This window comes from Schistocerca nitens, chromosome 4, assembly GCF_023898315.1.
Source record: "Schistocerca nitens isolate TAMUIC-IGC-003100 chromosome 4, iqSchNite1.1, whole genome shotgun sequence".
In the NCBI taxonomy this organism is placed as follows: domain Eukaryota; kingdom Metazoa; phylum Arthropoda; class Insecta; order Orthoptera; family Acrididae; genus Schistocerca; species Schistocerca nitens.
This window is the reverse complement of record NC_064617.1, coordinates 145,991,216-146,013,621: the sequence shown is the minus strand read 5'-3', so window position 1 is coordinate 146,013,621 and position 22,406 is coordinate 145,991,216. Positions and strand designations below refer to the sequence as shown.

The following is a 22,406-nucleotide window of genomic DNA, read 5'->3' as shown; positions in this document are numbered from 1 at the left end:
CCGTATTGTTCATCTTCGAATGTAGCAGCATTTCAATGTACTACGAAACTCCGACTGGCAAGACTGTTTGGGATGTTTGTCAATATGGCCAACCCTATGTTCTGAATTTTTTACTGCCTGTGAGAAGAGATGGTTGCTAATAGGAACTTTTATGAATTGTGAATCACATACAGTATTCTCTTCGCCATATGAATAATACGAATATAAACATTTTGCCGTGTATTCTTTCGTGTTTGCTGCTATCTCATTTAAATCCTGTCTGCCTAATAAACTACGAAACTAGGGTGAGACAACAGCAAACGCGGAAGAATATACATAGCATGTCATGTTTATATTCGTATTATTCTTATGCCTAATAGTGATACAGTCAGAAATGAAGCACGGCAATTGACTAGATTTTTAAATCTAAGATGACTAATTTCTGTGCAGAATGTAATGTACTAAAGAGGCGTCTGCAAAGATTTTCAAACGGAGAAAAATTTTCGCTAAACTCTTGTTCAGAACGTCTTCTATAAAAAGCAGTCTATTACTTGGTTCTTGTTGATCATTATCAAAGAAAGCAGCAGTGTAAGTAACAACAAATAGCAGTCTCTTGCCATTGTTTTGCTAATGAAACAATTCCTCTCTTTTTTTATTGTAAGCGGCAGTAGCGCGCACAAAAACAAGCCATGCCGCGAGCAGGGACAGGCCGTAAACACTCATTATCCGCATGCAACAAACAATTCACGACACAGTACAGTAATGCAGTTTCAGTTTAGAGTGACGTAAACACCAATAACAAAGAGAACGGCACTTACCAGATCAAAGCAAAATAAGCAGTCAATTCAAACCAGACAAAGCACGTGAAAAATGAAAGGTACCCATATAAATATGGACGGAGCGCGTGACGCATAGCAATGGCTACCTAGTAAAGCTTAACTGCTAAGCTTACGACTCGAACCTACTGTAGATGTATCGTCAGTCATTCGACCTAAATTGTCTCATATAACAATGGACCAACTTTGTTTCGATTTGGAGGTGCGGCCTAAAACTTTTCTCTCCCCTTGAATTTCGAGTCTCAAATTTCATTTTGATTTCGAGTCTCATTTTTCAGGTGCGGCTTAGATTCGAGTGCGGCTTAGATTCAAGTAAATACGGTAGCTTACAGTAGTATTGATGGTGGAGAAACTGTTCTACTTTTTTCTAACTTCAGAATTCCACCCATTCCACAACCCGTTATACATAAAATGAAATGTCAATTTTGAACACCCAGTTTTTCTTCTGCTGTTTATTGGGTTTATCATAATGGTCAGACAAGTATTTATGCCTATTATAATATTTCAAACATCATACAGTACTTAAGAAGTTTGAAAATGAGACATCCTAAGATTATGAACACGTGATTCCACCTGTTTCAACAAACACAGAAAATGCAGGACGGAATACAGCAACGTTGTTCGATTCCGCCTGTTTGCCATTTCAGGAACAGAATTTTACTGACTACCAGTAGTGTATGTACATTGAAGTTGATGTCACATGCATATCAGCCATATTTATCTTTCTCGTAATGTTTTCTGCTGTGATGCAGTAGGTCATGCATCTTGATCCCGTAAGTATTTAACAACTGTAGGAAATGCCAAGAATTTATCAATTGGATACTTAAGTAACATGGTGTGCAACGTAGACTTAATAATATAGGGTGCTTTTAAAAATTTCATAAATAAGAAAAATTGTCTCATTTAGAGAGCAGAGGTCCTCAAGTAATTTTAGACAATCCACTGCAGCCATTTACCATAGAGCTGTACTTTGCTATACACTTGAGACTATGCAGAGTTATAAGATCAGAATGTTAGTGTCACATGTGAACAGTGATTTTATAGTATCATTTGGTCAGAATGAGTGCTGTAGGTCAAACTATGTGGTGAAGTAATCATACTGGCTTTATTGGCTGGGAGACCGCGTCTGGGGTTGTTCCCCCACCTGAGGCCAATGTGGGGTCTGCAGCCAGCCAGAGCGGGCCACTCTTCAGCTCGCTACCAAGGGGAGTCGTCTCGGCTCCCAATACCCGCCAGAGACTTTCATGGCAAGGGCTGCAGATTCACATGCCAGATCACGGGCGGTCTTTGCCGCCACATTCCCAGCTATGCTAGCGTGGAAGAAGCAGCAACGGGGCCGGCTTACGGCTCCCAGCAGAGCGGCACGGAGACAACGAGGCCAATGGCTGCTGAGTCGGCTGCTGGCGCAACCATCCTGACATAATCGGAACCCTGTAGCTGGCGTACAAGCCCAGCTCGACACAGCGGTGTGTGCACAGGTCGCTGGGGTGCTACCTCAGCAATGTGGGCGACCTTGAGACACGGACCGAGGTGAACGGAGCTTTGTAGTGGAGACAAATAAGACAAATAAATCATTTGTAAAGTTGTCGCCAAGTTTTAATACGGCACCTCCTGGCACCCACCTGCTACATTTGGTGACAATACGCCACATTTCGCATCATATTCCCATAACATTTAGTGTCAGAATAGCGGACGTCATCTGTCCAGTATGATGTTCAAGCCCACCAAGTGCAGTGCAGTCACAAGATGTGGTGAGTGCTGACAAAATTGTTCTTTTTGATTGTTAGACGTTTTCTTTCTTTTTGTTTTATTGAGTATGGCTCCTGGCAAGCCACATTTTTAGATGTTTGTGTGGGCATAGTATATTTTGCTGTCAGAGTAAGTGTTAGGGTATTTGAGGCAGACAGATTTATTATTTTTTCGTGGAATTTAATTACTTTTGTATTGGTTTATGATGATACTGAGTATGACGATACGGAGCTGTAGGAAGTCAGATTATTCTTGTACTTAATTACGAAACGAAACTATTAACTGGGAACAAAAGCAACATAATGGCAGGATGCAAGGTGTGTCGGAACCAGAAGCGGTGCGGATTTTGATGGAAAAGGTAGCACAATTGATAATGGACAATACGCAGTTGAGAAATGAATTAATGTCTAGAAGTGGGCGCGAAACCGCATCTGATCAGTCGTTGTTGCCTAGGGTGCAGGAGATTGATCCAGCTGCCGCAAGTTTAATTATTCCGTTTTCTGGCAACACATCTGAGGATGTGTGTTTGTTTGTGGAGAACTTGGAAATTTCAGCGGTGATAAATGGTTGCTCTGATCAGCAGTTGTTACATATAGTCAAAATTAGATTAACAGGTGAAGCGAAAACATATATGTAAGGTGTTTGTTCTGAGGCCTTAAGGATGGCAGGACAGTTTAAGCAGTTGAAGGAAGGGATTTTACAAAGGTATAAGAAACAGAACAGCACTCGGTACTTTAGGGAGAGGTTAAGTTCAAATGGCTCTGAGCACTATGGGACTCAACTGCTGTAGTCATAAGTCCCCTAGAACTTAGAACTACTTAAACCTAACTAACCTAAGGACAGCACACAACACCCAGCCATCACGAGGCAAAGAAAATCCCTGATCCCGCCGGGAATCGAACCCGGGAACCCGGGCGTGGGAAGCGAGAACGGAAAGGTTAAGTACAATGACAAAGAGACAGGGGGAGATGATAGAAAAATTTGCGGACAGGATAAGGGAAATTAATGAGTATACTTACGAGTTGGGTCAGAGCGATGAAGTGAATCGTGTTCTGTTGCAGGAGTCCGAGCAAAGGCACTTGATGTATTTTTGAGAGGGTTACCGGCGCATATGTCACTGAAAGTGCGAGAAAAGGAATCTGAAAGATTTGTGTTCGGCCATTCAGCTGGCAATTCAATGTGAGGAAATAGACGTGGCAACAGGGGCACACATGAGGCAAACAATATTTGCAGCAAGTATAAAATGTTATAAGTGAGGTCGTACGGGACATGTGCAGAGGCAACATACCCAGTCACCAAGGAATAGAGGAAGGGGTGGAAATCAGAAGCGTGGAGGATGGAGAAGTGGAGATAGGGGAGGCGTACAAGCGTTAAACGGCAGAGGGAGCCCAAGAGCCACCTAAGGGAGCTCCTGTTTAATTTCAATGCTATGAATACGTATGCAGAGGTGGAATGTTCAGTGGTAGGATCCGCAGGAACTAAAAAAGTTTAAGATTTTGTTGGACACAGGAGTGCAAGTGTCAGTGGCTACTAAGAGTATAATGGGACAAAGGAAGTTAGACCCACCACATTATAGGTTGCGTGGAGTGGGGGATAAGGAGGTCACACCTTTGGGATCAGTGACAGTTGACTTTCGCATAGAGAAAGTCCGATTTAATGCGTGCATGGAGGTAGTACCATGGGTAAGTGAGGGCTACGACATGACCCTAGAAGTAGATTTCTTGCATCACCATCATGCCAAAATTGACCTTGGACAACAAACTGTGGAACTTGGTGGATTGTTATTTCTGCTAGGGGAAACTGTTGTCAATGCAGAGCTGTCGCGAGGGGCGTTCAACATAAGGAACAAACCAATTGAAATGCGTACATTAGCATTAAGGCTTAATTCGCATGAGTGTGTGTCTAGTGGCACCGGGAAGTCACTTTGGGTAAGTGGGGAGTCGAATCTACCTGTGGGTACAGTATGTGTTACTGAACCATCAGAGGATAATGAAGATTTGGGCTCACTGGGTTAATTTGTGAAACTTAGTGTTGTACGTGTACAGGAGGGAAACAACGGGAGGAAAGTTCCCATGAACATGGATAATTTTAGCACTGTAGACGCGAATTTGAGGAAAGGAGTTTTAGTAGCAAATTTTGATGTGCCAGATGACGAAGACTGGTGTTCAAGAGGTAGGCAAAGTGATCAACCACTAACTGCCGATAAAACTGCATTACGTGACAAAATTAAGCATTTGAAAGGAGGACAAAAAGAGCATATGGAAGAATTATTGTGGGAATTTAAGGATTTGTTTTTTCCACAATGGCCGTTGCCAGCAACTCCATTAGTTCTACATAGGATACTGACAGAGAATGATGCACCTGTTTATCGTAAACCATACAGAATACCGAGGTATTTGCAGCCGATTGTGGAGGGTTTCATTGATCAGCAGCTTGCGGAATAGTTGCTCGGGGAACAAGGCATTGTCGCTGTGCCTAAAAAAATCTGCGGATGGAACTAAGAAATACAGGTTCTGTTCTGACTACCGATACTTCAATAATAAGACAGTAACGGACGCCTACCCCATTCCAAACATACTGAGACTTTGGATCACTTAGGACGGTACTAGTACTTTTCTACGATGGATTTTGAAGTTTGGTGTACCGGAGACAATAATTACTGACCAAGGGACCAACTTCATGTCTGATTTAATGAAGGAACTGTGTAAATTAGTGAATGTAAAGAATCTGGAGAATGAGCACGTTGCATCCACAAGCCAACAGGACAGAACAGGTACATAGGACAATTAGGAAGATGCTGAGTTTTTATGTGGATTCTCATCACCGTCAGTGGGACAAGTATTTGAAGCATATTGTATGGGCATATAATGCAAAAGTCCATACAAATACCGGTTTGTCTCCATATGAGGCAGTGTACGGGCGAAAAATGCCATCACCATTTGATTTAGTGAAGCTACAGAAAGGAAGGACTGGTGAATCTGTACGTCAATTGGTCAGTTTACCGCAGTATAAAGTGGGGCAATGGGTAATGCTGTCCAGCCCCTATATGCAAAAACGGAAAACGAAGAAGTTCCTCACGAGGTATCAAGGGCCATACCAAGTTGTTGAAACCACATCCCCCGTTAATGTTAAGCTTCAGCTGCCAACTAGAACCATGATAGTACACATGAGCGGTTACGGTCATTTAAGAGTTGCCCGGATGTGATTACAGGCATGTCACAGGAAGGAAAGAGGAAGAAAAAGAGAGTGAAGAGACTTCACTTAAAACTTCCGGGCTGATAGGCCGTGGTCTAAGTATAAAACTGTCTCCTAACGTTTCGTCTCCGACTGCGGGAGACATCATCGGAGGTAAAGCGGCGAACTGCGAAGAGGACTCGAGGAGGCGCTGATTATATAGGCAGTACAGAGGGCGCCACTGTCGATCACGTGGCCTCGGCTATGAGATTGTCTCTGGTAATGCCAACATTCTCGATTGAAAGTAATCGATCGTCACCAGAGACAATCTCATAGCCGACGCCACGTGATCGACAGTGGCGCCCTCTGTACTGCCTATATAATCAGCGCCTCCTCGAGTCCTCTTCGCAGTTCGCCGCTTTACCTCCGATGATGTCTCCCGCAGTCGGAGACGAAACGTTAGGAGACAGTTTTATACTTCGACCACGGCCTATCAGCCCGGAAGTTTTAAGTGAAGTCAGTACCGGCCGTGAAAGTTTACATTGTATGATCAGAGTGAAGAGAGGTGCTAAGTGCAGAGAAAACCAGGAAATTAGAGTACAGCGTGAAGTACCCTATGCTTTGCAATCCAGAAGGTAGTGGAGTATTCGTAGTTTTTTTTGTTTTCTTGTTATGCATCATTGGGTTGGCGTACAGTAATTGGGCATTGTATTTTGTGTGTGTTGAAAACAGGCCTTGTGAGCCTGCTGCAGCAGCAGTCTTTTTGAAGTGAGAGGAAGGGTGATGGTGATCCCTGTCCTCAGGTCACTGAAAAGGGAAGTGTAGCATCTGACGTATGTGGAGTGTTGTTGGAGGAGAGATCAAACACAGTTCTGGAGAGATAAATGCGTCTGAGTAAATTTTTTGGCAAAGCCGTAATAAATGTGTGATGAACGGTGTCAGAGTCGTAAGATTTCTTGTTTAAATTTTTAGTTATCGACAGTGTTGGGTCAGGAAAGTCGTGTTTATTGCACCAGTTCATATAATGTAAATTTAAGGATGAAAGTAGTCACAGAATCGGTGTTGAGTTTGGACCAAAAATAGTGAATGTTGGAGGAAAATCTGTGAACCGACAAACATAGGACACGTGCACAGTGAAGTTATTTTTAGTTAGGGGGAAAGGAATAGACTGTCGAAGGGACATCGTGGAATCAAAATGGAACTTGCAACGAGTCAGGATGCATTGGATCTTCTCCAGCTATGAGAATTTGGTAGTATCAAATTGTTTTGAGCAAGAAGTGTTTATGGAAGCAAAACATGTATAGCTCGAAGGAAGCGGAATTTTCATCAATGGAACTAAGTGTAACATAATAGGACAAACCTTCCATCTGCCAGTGTCAATTTCAGGAGTCACACAATTTAATGTTACACAGCCACAGCTGTACTGGCCAGAAACCACTTTACAGTTTTTGCCAAGGCAGAATCTGACCTTGTTAAATCAAACTCTGGAGCCGGGTCTGTTGAGATCAGCAAACCAGTTCATTTTAGAGCAAGAGGGGCGCATATCAGCCGTACAGCTTTTTCAACATGCCGCGCAGTATAGGGAAAGGCAACGGCAAATAACGATCATTTTGAGCACCTCTGTACCAAGTGTCATCGCAGCCTTAACTTTGTTACGTGTTGTTTTCTTTCTGATCAGGCGGAGAGTCAATTCCCAGAGGGAACCAAGGTTAGTCCAAGTCCCAGTGGATTGGCTACTGAGGGCGTGAGACAAGTAGATAAGGGGTTGACCGAGCAGTGGTCATCCAGTAAGGAATTTTTACGTTTTGTTTTATGTCATGGTTTTAAGAGGGCACTAGACCACATTTAAGTTTTCTAATAGTAAGTAAGTAAGTATATCATAAGTGTCAATCCAAACAAGTTTAAGAGTTAGTTAAAGGACGAGCCGGGGACCGGGTCTTTCCGAAGAGGGGAATAATGCAGTGGCACCACCGTTTAGGATAGGGAAAGTTAGTTTTGAGCTATATTCTGAGCACAAGGTACAGCCAGGTGTGGTCCGGATTGCAGTAAGTTACGCTGACCAGCGGTTGCAAAGTGGAATGGAGGCCATGGGGCTGTTGAACCGCTGAAAAGAGTAAATGCAGCAGTTCGCATGGCGCAAGCTATAGGCAGAAGGGGCCCACTGGCACAACCAGGGTGTGAGGTGTACATGACGCAAAACGGTGCGTTAGCGAAACAGAGACGCGCAGCCGAGCAAAAATAGGTGTTGTTTTCTAACGAGATTCATTCAAGTGTGGCAGCTCTCCTGGACAGCAGGGTGTGTCACTCCACTGGGCTACTCCAGTCCACAGCGGGTCGTTGGTTCAACCCTCTGAGGCCGACGTAGGGTCCGCAGCCAGCCAGGGCGGGCCACTCTTCGGCTCGCTACCATGGGTAGTCGTCTTGGCTTCCGACACATGCCGGAGACTTCCATGGCAAGGGCCGCAGATTCGGATGCCGGATCGCGGGTGGCCGTTGCCGCCGCGTCCCTGGCTATGCTAGCGAGGAAGAAGCAGCAGCGGGGCCGGCCTATGGATCCCGGTGGAGCAGTGCGGAGACAACAAGGGCAGTGGCCACTGAGTCGGCTACTGGCACAGCCATCCTGACATAATCGGAACTCTGCAGTTGGTGTACAAGGCCGGCTTGACACAGCGTTGCGTGCACAGGTCACTGGGGTGCTACCTCAGCAATGCGGGGCCTTGTGACGCGGACCGAGGTGTATGGAGCTTTGTAGTGGAGACAAATAAATCATTTGGAAAGTTCTCGCCGAGTTTCAATACGGCACCTTCTGGCATCCACCCGCTACATTTGGTGTCAATACATTGCATTTGGCGTCGGATACCACTACAGTGTCCGACAAGGCAGAACCCACATGTACCTTGAAAACTCAGTCATGTAAAAATGCACGTGCCCATGGAAGCCCCATGTGTACAGAATACAGAGGATACCTGTTCTCCAGCAGGTGTCATATGCCTTCTCCAAATCAAAAAACATGACCACAGTCTGGGATTTCTGCAGAAAACCATTCATGGCATGGGTGGACAAAGTAACGAGATGGTCACAACTGCAGAACACAGTGCTCTAAATCCACACTGTGCATTTGTTATTAAATGGCGAGACTCGAGCCACCGTACTAGCCGGGTATGAATCATACCATCCATCACCTTGTAAAAGCAGCTGGTAAGAGAGATGGGATGGTAGGTAGAAGGAAGGTTTCTGCTCTTACCAGGATTAGGTATGGGTATGGGTATGATGCTGGTTTCACACTAGCATCCAGGAAATGTGCCCTCTGCCCAGATGCAGCTGTACATGTTAAGCAGGAAGTGGTTGCCCACATGAGAAAGGTGCTGCAACATTTGAATGTGGATGGTGTCTGGCCTCTGGGGCAGAGGATCCGGATGAACTGAGAGCATGATCTAGCTCCCTCATAGTAAAGGCGGCATTGTAGCACTTACAATTCGGAGAAGAGAAGGGTACCACCTGAGCCTCTTCTGCTCATTTAAAATGGCGGAAGGCATGGTGATAGTGGGAAGAGCACGAAACTTCTGCAAAATGGAGGCCCAAGGTGTTGGAGATAGCAATAGGGTCCAAGATGACATTCTCAGCAACTGTCAGGCTAGAAATTGGGGACTGGATCTTGGTTCCAGAGAGCTGTCTGAGGTTGGCACACACGAGAGGAAGGTGTGGAACTGTTAAAAGGACTTGGGAGTTAAATCCAGTTAGCTCTTTTGCTATGCCGAAGAACGCAACGACACTTTCCATGCAGCTGTTTATAATGAATGCAGCTTGCCAGCACAGGATGGTGGTTAAAAACGTGGAGAACACATCTTCGTGGGCGAATTGCATCGTTGCATGCCTCAGTCCACCAAGGGACTGGGACACGACATGGTAGAGAGAAAGTGCAGAGGGTGGAACGTTCTGCAGCAGTAAGGATAACGTTTGAGAGATATTCTACCTGTTCTGGAGCAGTAAGGATAACGTTTGAGAGATATTCTACCTGGTCATCACTACTGGAGAAATCTAGTTCTCCGAACGTCACCAAAGAGGAATACAGCTGCCAGTCAGTCTTAGGAAGCTGCCATTTAGGCGTGCACGTGGATGGGGTAGGAGTCAGCAAACGGATAGCACACGGGAAATGGTCGCTCGAGAAGGTGTCAGAAAGAATGGACCACTCAAGACGAGAGGCAAGCTGGGCAGTGCACAAGGAGAGGTCCAAATGGGAATAGGTGTGCGAGGAGTTGGAAAGGAAAGTGGGTGCTCCAGTGTTAAGGCAGAAGAGGTTAAGTTGGTTAAGGTGGTCAGAGAAGAGGGCACCTCTCTGACAGGTCCTGGGAGTACCCCACAGGGGATGATGTGCATTAAGGTCGTCGAGTAACAAAAATGGGGGAGGTAGCTGCCTAATAAGTTGAAGGAAGTCTGTCCTGGCGACAGCGGACGACGGGGGGAAAAACTCAGATGGGGAAGGAAAAGGCAAACTGCAACAGCTTGAAGATGGGTAGTCAGGGAGATGGGGTGACTATGAATGTCATCATGTATGAGCAGACTGACACCCCCATGAGAGGGAATGACGACCTCAGAGGTTTTTTTTTTTTTTGGGCGCACAACGTCAACGGTCATTAGCGCCCAGACTACTTTAGGAATGCACCGCGAGTCACAAGTTTAAAACAGCAACAAAACGGAGAACACGATGAATGACATACTGACAGGCATAGGATTAAAAAAGAAAACAGCATAATCAAATGTCCTTTGAGAGGGTTGTCAAATTGATAAAATGAAGAACGCGAGCAGCTGCTCGTGGGTCATCCGCTAAAATGGCTTCTACAGTACATGGCAGGCCAATATCGAGACGTAGGGTGTTAAAATTCGGACACGACGTTAAAATGTGGCGGACCGTCAGCAATTGCCCACATGGGCAGAACGGCGCCGGCACAGCAGTCAGCAGATGGCGATGGCTGAACCGGCAGTGGCCAATTCGCAACCGGGCCAAAACTACCTCCTCCCGCCGAGAAGGGCGTGAGGAGGACGTCCAAGCCACGGGTAGAGCTTTCAAGGCCCGAAGCTTGTTGTCTGAAAGTGCAGCCCAATCGGCATGCCACTGCGAGACAATGCGCCGACAAATTACCCTGCTACAATCTGACGAAGGGACACCACAAGAAGCTGTCCGAGGCTGGAGGACCGCAGCCTTGGCCGCGGCATCTGCAGCTTCGTTCCCAGGGATACCGACATGGCCAGGAATCCACATAAAGCTAACCGGAGAACCGACGTCCACCAGCTGCTGAAGAGAGCGTTGGATCCGGTGCACGAAAGGGTGAACCGGGTACGGATCACTGAGGCTCTGGATAGCGCTCAGGGAATCGGAGCAGATGACATATGCAGAATGTCGGTGGCGGCAGATGTAAAGGACAGCCTGGTAGAGGGCAAAGAGCTCAGCTGTGAAGACCGAACAATGGCCATGGAGCCGATATTGGAAACTTTGTGCCCCGACAATAAAAGAACACCCGACCCCGTCATTGGTCCTAGAGCCATCTGTATAAATGAAGGTCGTATTAATGAACTTCGAACGAAGTTCGACAAAACGGGAGTGGTAGACTGAATCGGGGGTAACCTCCTTCGGGAGTGAGCAGAGGTCAAGGTGGACGCGAACCTGAGCCTGGAGCCAAGGTGGCGTGTGGCTCTCGCCCACTCGAAAGGTGGCAGGGAGTGAAAAATGAAGGTGTTGAAGGAGGCGACGAAAGCGAACTCCAGGGGGTAGCAGGGCGGAGACATACAACCCGTATTGACTGTCGAGAGAGTCATCAAAAAAGGAACGATAAGATGGGTGGTCAGGCATTGCCAGTAGCCGACAGGCATACCGACAAAGCAGTATATCGCGCCAGTAGGTGAGTGGCAACTCACCAGCGTCAGCATGAAGACTCTCGACGGGACTAGTATAAAACGCTCCGATCGCAAGTCGTAAACCCCGATGTTGTATGGAGTTGAGGCGGCGTAAAATGGATGGCCGTGCAGAGGAGTATACGAAGCTCCCATAATCCAGCTTGGAGCGGACGATCGACCGATATAGGCGAAGGAGGACGGTTCGATCCGCTCCCCACGACATACCACTCAGAACACGGAGGACATTGAGAGAACGGGTACAACGGGCAGCCAAATAAGACACATGTGGAGACCAACTAAGTTTCCTGTCAAATGTAAGACCTAAAAATTTTGTTGTCTCCACGAATGGGAGAGCAACGGGACCAAGTCGTAAAGACGGTGGGAGAAATTCTTTGCAGCGCCAGAAGTTAATACAGACCGTCTTCTCGGCAGAAAAACGGAAGCCATTGGCGACACTCCACGAGTAAAGACGGTCAAGAGAACGCTGAAGACAGCGCTCCAGGAAACACGTACGCTGCGCGCTGCAATAGATGGTAAAATCGTCCACGAAAAGGGAGCCTGATACATCAGCTGGGAGGCAATCCATTATTGGATTGATCGCTATGGCGAAGAGAGCGACGCTCAAAACTGAGCCCTGTGGTACCCCATTCTCCTGGCGAAAGGTGTCTGACAGGACAGAACCCACACGTACCCGGAACTGTCGATCCATTAAAAAGGAACGAATAAAAAGAGGGAGGCGACCGCGAAGACCCCATGTATGCATGGTGCGGAGAATGCCCACCCTCCAACAGGTGTCGTAAGCCTTCTCCAAATCAAAGAACACAGCCGCGGTCGGGCGCTTCCGCAAGAAGTTATTCATAATGAAGGTCGACAAGGTAACCAGATGGTCAACAGCAGACCGGCGCCTACGAAATCCACATTGTACATTGGTAAGTAGGCGTCGAGACTCGAGCAGCCAAACCAATCTAGAGTTAACCATTCGCTCCATCACTTTACAGACACAGCTGGTAAGCGAGATGGGTCGGTAACTGGAGGGCAAGTGCTTGTCCTTCCCCGGCTTAGGAATCGGGACAACAATAGACTCGCGCCAGCATGCGGGAACATGTCCCTCAATCCAGATGCGATTGTAAGTACGAAGAAGAAAACCTTTACCCGCAGGAGAAAGGTTCTTCAGCATCTGAATATGAATAGAATCAGGCCCTGTAGCGGAGGACCGTGATCGGCCAAGGGCGGTTTCGAGTTCCCGCATGGTGAATGGGGCATTATAACTTTCACGATTCGAGGAGCGAAAGTTAGGTGGCCTAGCCTCCTCTGCCTGTTTGCGGGGGAGGAAGGCAGGGTGGTAATGAGCGGAGCTCGAAACCTCTGCGAAATAGCGGCCGAAGGCATTGGAGACAGCCTCAGGGGCCACAAGGACGTCATTCGCGACCGTCAAGCCAGAAACTGGTGAGTGGACCTTAGTGCCAGATAGCCGGCGCAGGCTACCCCAGACAACAGAAGAAGGAGTAAAACTGTTGAAGGTGCTTGTGAAAGCAGCCCAGCTGGCTTTCTTGCTTTCTTTAATAATACGACGACACTGTGCACGTAATCGTTTATAATTGACACAATTCGCCACTGTAGGGTGGCGTTTAAAGGCGCGTAAAGCACGTCGACGAGCACGTAGAGCGTCTCTACATGCTGCGGTCCACCAGGGGACCGGTACGCGACGTGGAGAAGAAGTAGGGTGAGGGATGGAATATTCAGCAGCAGAGAGAATGACTTCCGTGAGGTGTGCGACCTGACTATCGCAGCTTGGGAATGTTTGATCCTGAAAGGTCGCCCTTGAAGAGAAGAGCCCCCAGTCTGCTTTGGAGATGTTCCAACTAGATGAGCACGGAGAGGGGGTATGCTGCAGGAGATGGATAACACACGGGAAGTGGTCGCTCGAATATGTATCAGAAAGAGCATACCACTCGAACCGGCGTGCAAGTTGGGGAGTACATATAGAGAGATCTAAATGGGAATAGGTGTGAGATGTATCCGAAAGAAAAGTAGGGGTGCCAGTATTGAGGCAGACGAGATTGAGCTGGTTGAAAAGGTCTGCTAACAGGGAGCCCCTCGGGCAGGATGCTGGAGAGCCCCAAAGGGGATGGTGGGCATTGAAGTCTCCAGTGAACAAAAATGGTGCAGGTAGCTGAGCAATAAGTTGCATCATGTCTGCCCTGGTAACGGCAGACGACGATGGAGTGTAAACGGTACAAATGGAAAATGCAAAAGTGGGGAGAGTAATGCGGATGGCAACTGCCTGCAGGCCGGTGTGCAACGTGATGGGATCGTAGTAAATATCATCCCGGACCAGCAACATAACCCCTCCATGAGCTGGGATACCTACCACAGGGGGTAGGTCAAAACGCACAGAGGTGTAGTGTGCCAAGGCAATTTGATCGCATGGGCGTAGCTTCGTTTCCTGGAGGGCTACGACGAGCGGACGGTGCAAGCGAAGCAGCAACTTCAAGTCCTCTCGGTTGGAGCGAATGCTGCGAATATTCCAGTGAATAAGTGCCATCGTAAGAAAAAAGGAAGATGAAAGAAGGGGTCACCTCGAAGGCCGCTGAGGGCCTGGCTTCGAGCGAGCACTGCCGCCGCTATCAGTAAGCAGACAGTCATCGTCCATTGGGTCTATAGGTTCATCGGCCATCTTGGGAAGATGGCCGGGAGGGGGAGCTTCCTCCGCCGGTGAACGTCCAGATGTTCGGCTACCAGCGGTGCGGCCAGGCGAAAGGGATGACGGCCTGGGGCGGCAACCGCTGGGTGGCGCAGGAGAAGAAATGCGCCGTGGCGGAGAAGGAGAACTGTGCTTCCTATTAGCCTTCTTGGATGGTCGTTTGGTGGAAGTACCGGACGAAGGCTGGGAGGTCGAGGTACGTAGGAAGTCTGCACGGGACGGTTCCTTCTTGAAGGCCCGTGCATCTGACTTCTGGGTCTTCGTCTTAGCAGAAGCTGATGAAGGGGCTGGTGTCTGTGGGGTGATGGGACGAAGAGGAGACGTCGACCGCGCGATCTTAGCACTGGCCGAACGGACGACCGTGGTGCTGAAGGTCAGATCGCAGGTCTGGGTTGCCACCTCCCTGGTAGTCCGAGGAGAGGCGAGGACAGTACTGTATTTCCCCGCTGGGAGCAGCGTGGGCTTCCTACTAGCCAATAGCTTGCGAGCAGCCGAGGTGGACACTTTCTCTTTGACCCGAATTTCCTGGATACAGCGTTCTTCCTTATAGACAGGACAGTCGCGGGAGGATGCAGCATGGTCACCCTGACAGTTCACACAACGAGGAGACGGAGGTGGACAGTCACCCTCATGGGCATCCCTGCCACAAGTGACACATTTAGCCGCATTGGAACAAGATTGGCGAGTGGGATTGAAACGCTGACACTGGTAGCAGCGCGTAGGTGTCGGGACATAGGGGCGAACAGAAATAACCTCGTAGCCCGCTTTGATGCGCGATGGCAGCTGAACACTATCGAAGGTCAAAAAAAGTGTCCGGGTCGGTACAAGGTCATTGTTGACCTTTTTCACGACCCTATGGATAGCCGTCACGCCCTGCTCAGCGAGGAAAGATTGAATCTCCTCGTCAGTCAAACCGTCGAGGGATCTAGTGTAGACCACACCACGAGACGAATTCAAAGTTCGGTGAGCCTCCACCCGGACAGGGAATGTGTACAGGAGTGTGGCCCGAAGCAGTTTTTGTGCCTGAAAGGCGCTCTCAGTTTCGAGTAATAAGGTACCGTTACGCAACCTGGTACAGGATTTGACAGATCCGGCTATGGCATCGACGCCCTTCTGAATAACGAAAGGGTTGACAGAGGAAAAATCCTTTCCGTCCTCAGATCGAGAAACGACGAGGAACTGTGGGGCAGGCGGTAGTACTTTTGTCACTGGTAGCTGGTCACGTTTCCGTTTTTGGGCAGAAGTCGAGAGAGATGGAGTGAAATCCATTGCGGAGAAATCCCCCATGATTGCCAGCGTCTCCGATGGCGCGCTCCTTCCTTGTGGGGACCCTCTCAGAGGGCACTCCCGCCTTAGGTGAATGTTTACACCTCAGGTCACACCTCCCGAGAAACAGACGGAGGGACCAATCGGCATGGTCAGAAGGTATCAGCTCAGGCAATCACCCCTCCCCGGGCCTGGCCTTTACCAGGGGGTACGCGCGTGCCTTACATGTCTACCCAGGGCGGGGAATTACGCGTTACCCCGTCACCGGCTACGCGTGCGAACGCGTGGGTCGGCCTTCAGGCGCGCACAGGGAGGAAGGAAGAAGAGGAAGAAGGAGAGAGAGAGAGAGAGAGAGAGAGAGAGAGAGAGGACAGTGTCTCAAACGCCGAGGCGGAGACCAGAGAAGGCAAGGAGAAGAAGGCAATGAGAAGGCAAGGAGAAGGCAAGGAGAAGAAGGCAATGAGAAGGCAAGGAGAAGAAGGCAATGAGAAGGCAAGGAGAAGAAGGCAATGAGAAGGCAAGGAGAAGGCAAGGAGAAGAAGGCAATGAGAAGGCAAGGAGAAGAAGGCAATGAGAAGGCAAGGAGATTATGCAGGGGAAAGAGTAAGGAAGACAGTGAGGTGGAGAAGAGCAAAGAAAGGAACCAACCAAAGAAAGGAAGAAACGAGAAGTGAAAAAGCAAAATGACCGCAAATAGAGGTCGTGGAACCGTCCGTCTCCGGACGCAGGCGCTAACTACCCCCTTGAGGGGGAGGGACTCCTTTTAGTCGCCTCTTACGACAGGCAGGAATACCTCGGGCCTATTCTTACCCCGGACCCGCAGGGGGAGACCTCAGAGGGAAGGTCAAACAGAATCAGTAAGATATGTGAAAGCTCAAAGAGGTCCTGAGGGTGCAATTATGTTTACTGAAGGCGGAGTACTAGGGGACGCTGCAACGCTAAAAGCAGCCGTAAATCCTCTTTGTGGGATTGAAGGCCACGAACGTTCCATTGGAGGCAGGGGGAAGGTCAAAAAGAATCAGTAAGAAATGTAAAAGCTCAAAGCAGTCGTGAGAGCGCAATTTCGTTTACTGAAAGCAGAGTACTAGGGGATGCTGCAACACTAAAAGCAGCCGTAAATCCTCTTTGTGGGATCGAAGACCGCCAATGTTCCACTGGAGGAGAGTCATGATGAGGAAGAGACATAAGGGTGTCACCTCGGCAGCTGCCGAGTGACAGCTGGGGAAGAGGTGCTACTACAGGGCACAGAAGCAGGAGGATCCTGCTCCATGGGGTCCTCGGAAGCATCAGCTTGCTTGTGCAGTCAGTCTGTGGAGTCCAACGCCGAAAAACGGTTGTTGGTGAGCGCTGGCAACACGGAGGCTGGCCGGGCTGAAGTACCACTTGTCGACACCATCGAAGAGGATCTTTGAGGTGGCGAAGGAGAAGACCATTTGCCTTTGGTGGACTTCTTTGAGCCTTTCCGTTTAGATGAAGACTCGGGTGTTGTTTGGCTGGGGGGACGGAGGAAGTCTACACGGAAGTACTCCTGTCCTTTCTGGCCTTCCGGTTGTATAGCTGGTGGCTTTGTCCCTTGAGGTGAGAGTTTTACAGCTTGTTGCACAGTTGGATGGAGGGATGGTGATGCTACTTCGACACTGGGCAATTTCACAACCTCAGAGCAGAACTGGAGGTTGTATGTCTAAGTTGCCATGTCCTTGCATGTCTAATAAGTTGCCATGTCCTTCATGGAGCAAGGGGTAACAAGAACAAAACTATAGGTACCAGACGGGAGAAGGCAGGGTATGCGACTAGCCAGTAACTTGCGAGCGACTGGATAAGGCACCTTTTCCTTTACCCGGATCTCTTTAACAGCCTGCTCATCAACATACACTGGACAATCCCAAGAGGCACCGGTATGGCCACCATTGCAGTTGATACAGCGGGGAGAAAGAGGTGAACAATTGCCCTCGTACGCATCTCTACCACAGGTGACACATTTGGCTGGGTGTCGACAAGACATTCTAGTGTAGTTGAAACGATAATACTGGTAGCAGCGCAACGGGTTCAATATGTATGGCCGGACGGTAATAATTTCATAGCCTGCTTTGAGCTTGGATGGAAGCACCACTCTATCAAAAATGATAAAGAGTGCGGGTGGGCACCAATAAGGTGGAATCTACCTTTTTCATTACATGATGGACAGCAATGACACCCTAATCAGAGAGGTAAAATTGTATTTCGGCCTCTGTTAGACCGTTGAGCAGCCTGGTGGAAATTACACCATGGGAAGAATTCAAAATTCTATGGGCCTCGACACGAACAGGGTAACCGTGGAGAAGCAAGGCAGCAAGCAGCTGTAGTGCTTGAGAATCAGAACTGGTGTCGAAAAGCAAAGTGCAATTCCATAAATTTCACAGGGACAGCAATTGCATCTACACCTTTCTGAATAATAAACGGTTTTACTGTGGCGAAGGACTGATTATCTTCAGTACATAAGAACACGAGGAACTGTGGTGCAGCAGGAATGGTCTTTGAATCATTAGCCTCATTGCATATACGTTTATGTTTTGTAGACATTGAGTGGGAAGATGATTGACTCACTGTGAGGAAATCCACATGATTGTCAGGCCCCCTTCACAAGGAGGCACACTCGCCTTAGGCGATTGATCACACCTCGAGTCACACCTCCCCAACACCTGATAGAGGGACCAATCGGCAATTTGGGAAGGTTACAGCTCAGGCAATCACCCCTCCCTTGGCCTGGCCTGTACCAGGGAGTACATGCAAACCTTACCTGTCGATCCGGGGCTGGGAATTACGCATTACCCAGTCACCTGTTACGCGTCAGACATGTGGGCCAGCGAGGAGTGCACAGGGAGGAAGATGAAAAAAAAGAGGATCCTCAAATGCCAAAGCAGGGGAACGAGAGGGGAAGGGAAACAAAGAAAGGACAAGGGAGCGAAAAACAAAGGTGAGACTGTTCGCACGTCAGCAACAGAATGTAGAACATTCCCAATAATACCCTAGACATGTTCCCCAAGGGAGGGGAAAAAGAATAGCAAGAGGATAGACATGCAGCAGAGAAGGGAAAAAATGCTGCAAATGCTGGGGCCCCATGGTAGCCAAGCACAAATTCACCACAGTTGCAAGCCCCTTGTGGGTGAGCAGTGTGCTGACCACATGCTCCTCCAAACCCGTATACCCGCATCCAGTGACGCCTGTGTGCTGAGGATAACACGGCGGCCAGCGAGTACCGTAGGGCCTTCCAAGGTCATGGACAATGCTGTCACAAGAGTAGGACCAAAGTCACGGAGGACAATTCTTAATTAATTATAGAGTGTATTCTTTAAAATGAAATATAAGGATTTAGTCACTATTGTTTTAAAGTTTTTATGAAATTCGGAAGTTGTTTTCTTCTTGCAACAGTATTCCTACATGAGGGAAGAGTACCCTGACACACATAGTGCAAAATCACAATAGTTACTGAAGTTTGGAAAGCACTTTTAGTTTTGTGAACAGTTGCCGACATTACAGAAATGAAGCACATGGTCAGAAATACTATAAAAATATCCATAACAAATTTTCATATGTGAGCAACAGGTATTAGAGACCGGTGGGGGGGTGGGGGAGGGGAAGAAGATTACACCAAAAGAAAAAAATCTCAGGAGAGGCATACATGAAAACCTGAAGTGATGAAGACACACAGGACAGACCAAAACAGCAAAAGCACCGACCAAAACAGCAAAAGCACCAACAAGGAACTGTTAAAAAAATTGTAAATGTGCTGCACAGCAATATTTTGTGTCAGCGACATCAAACAGTCGATTCACAATAACAATTCTGTGATTTAAATGTAAGAAACTGACATCAAAATTTAAGTGGATGAATTTTTGTATTCATTGTCCTCAAGAAAACACAGAAAATAAAATTCATACTGATTGGAAACTTTAAATCATACAAAACATGAGCATTTAGAAGCCCATACAACTTTAAGCTGGCACAAGAAAGGTGCAGGAGTCCGTTGTCAGGCGCTGTGCCTCAGCAGTTCTAGGCACTTCTATCTGGAACCGCACTGCTGCTACAGTTGCAGGTTTGAATCCTGCTTTGGGCATGGATGTGTGTGATGTTCTTAGGTTAGTTAGGTTTAAGTAGTTCTAGGTCTAGGGGACTGATGACGTCAGGTGTTAAGTCCCATAGTTCTTAAGAGCCATTTGAACCATTTGAGGAATCTGTTACAAACATGAAGGAAAAGAACAGCACAGTAACTGCTAGTTAATCCCCTACGTACTCTCTTGCAATTTCATAATTTGCAAAATTAATGTTTACAACCTATGGTTCACATGTTTTAATCTACATCTACAAAGCAGTTCACATAAAGTAGACAAAAAGGGGAAACAGCACTACCTGCAATACAACTGATTACATCACTTGATGTTGCAACAAATATTTGAGCAATAACATACCTGGTTTCCAGTTCCTTTCCATATCCAACTTCTTTTCCTCCCGTTCTCGAAGCCACTGTTCATGGGCTTCGGCAATCTTCTCCTTTTGTTTCTTTTCACTGTAAACACAATGTTTACATCAAGCTCCAATACCCATAATAATAAAATAAATACAACTTTATCTTTAAATCCAAAATGTCATTGTAACAACTGCTTACAGTAGAAACCACTGTTAAGCTCTATTTTACAACCCACTACATTAGTAATAGTGTTTCAAGCTCCCACACACAGTATCAAAATTACACATACGGTAGCAAATATTAAAAGTAAAAATTTTCAACAGAAATTTATATTTCAGGCGTTTTAGTCTTCAATGAGCAATGCATATGAGGGAGATGTTTGTTTAAATTGTGTAACATAATAAATTTACAAAGAAGAGTGTGTCGGTTTTGGTGTAAATGGGTGGGTGAGTGTCTGTGTGTGTTTTCTGACCAACAGGTTTGGGATCCTGTACCAGCTGTATAATTTTGACACAAAGTTTGAATAGCCATGTAAGTTAGGTACATCAGGTTTTCATTGTCATGCAACTGTACAGTTCAAATGGAAGTTTCTTTGGAACATACTTTTGTTTTGTTTGTTAATATTTCATTTTCAATATTTCTGATGATTATCAGCTTGTGAAATCCAGCACCATTTCTTTGCTGTTATTTGGGACTCAAGATGCTATTAACTGGATGAGTTACGATGCAGTTTGCCCCCTGCTATTATCTACAAATGTGTAGAACTTTCTCACCTGTCATTTTGCCTCATTAGTGACAATTAGTTGACAATGTAGTTACATGTGATATTGTGAATTTTGATATTACAACAAAGATTCATTTGAAGACAACATTTACTTCACACGTTCATAACAATCACCAGTTGTACAATAGCACAGGAGGCGAAATTATCATAATTGTGGCAAAAGATGAAATAATCAGTGAAACTCAAACTATTAGAAGAAAAAAGTTTGAATGTACAGTATTGATGTGGAATCCACAATAGCAGTATTCTCAATTTTGCTGTGTTGTATGTTCAATTGCATTAGTCTAGAATGTTGATGAAAGTGAACTTTGAAAAATGGCTGTGCTGGTGTAAGCTATTGCCAGCGTGCTGGTCAACAAAGAGGCTGCAAGAAGATCGATAATCGGTGCTGAATCAAGCATGCTTATCAGGCGAGAGGCCAAAGACATACTCGCAAGCAACGCACTGCTAACACGCTCGCGACTGCCAGTATTTAGATCGCTGCACAGACCGGAGGGCCCAGTCAGTCACAGTCTCTAGCTTAGAGTCAGTCAGTACATAGTGACCAGAGTAGTGTACATAGCAGGACTTTTACTTCACCAGTAGTGAGGCTAACATGGACTATTAAGGAAGAGCTTGTACCACAACAACTTGCTTAAAGCTAAACAGCTTCTTGTTCCTGTTAATAAATGTATGCAGTTATGTTGTGGCCCGAGCTCCCAGTTGGTGCACATCGACAGCGCAGAAAGATACGTATATAGCTTCTTTTCTGTGTTTACTTCGTAGATTCTTACTTAAATTGCGTGCGAGTTTCGTATAGGAGGTGTAATTTCGAGTTTTAGTTACTGTAATCGTAAATTCAGGCAGATTGTAGCGCAGTCGTTAGGCATTTGTACAGGTTAGTTCATACATTCTTTGCGTGTTTCCCTTGCGTTATCTAGGCAGGGCTGTGTTTCAGTAACTGTTGTTCAACATCGATTAGAATGGACAGGGACTGTGATTGCTGTGTTCGGATGAGGGCTGAGTTGGCATCCCTTCACTCACAGCTGCAGGCGGCGCTGACTTCAGTCGCGCAGCTTGAGGCTGTTGCCAATGGGCACCACTGTGGGGAGCCGGACTTTGGTATCACGGGGATGTCGACCTCGTCCCGTCTGTCCCCAGATTGGTCTGCCGCTGTGGTTGCCCCGGTTGCTGCCCACAGTGGGGCTGAGCCCTTACCTGTGGTTGATAGGGACGTCGTTCCAAGGCATGGCAGGCAGTGAAAGACGTCCCCGGAGGCTGATCAGAAAGCCCTCCACGGTGCATCTGACAAACAGGTTTCAGGTACTGTCTCTAGCTGAGCCAGATGCAGCTGCCTGCCCTGTTTCAGAGGATGATTCCCAGCCTTCAAGGTCCGGGCAATCGCAGAGGGTGGGCTTATTGGTAGTTGGGAGCTCCAATGTTAGGCGCGTAATGGGGCCCCTTAGGGATATGGCAGCTAAAGAGGGGAAGAAATCCAGTGTGCACTACATGTGCATTCCGGGTGGAGTCATTCCTGACGTCGAAAGGGTCCTTCCGGATGCCATGAAGAGCACAGGGTGCAGCCAGCTGCAGGTGGTG

The 22,406-nt window shown here is 47.3% G+C and overlaps 1 protein-coding gene across 3 annotated transcripts in view; it reads right to left on the bottom strand.

Annotated features, from left to right (window-relative positions):
- LOC126253031 (bromodomain-containing protein 8) overlaps positions 1-22,406 on the bottom strand; it is a 279,380-nt gene that overhangs the window by 191,299 nt on the left and 65,675 nt on the right. For all 3 annotated transcript variants that reach the window (XM_049954097.1, XM_049954098.1, XM_049954099.1), the window contains exon 5: positions 20,046-20,143. In XM_049954097.1, coding sequence (XP_049810054.1) covers positions 20,046-20,143 — 98 coding nt within the window. The remainder of the gene's footprint in view (positions 1-20,045; positions 20,144-22,406) is intronic.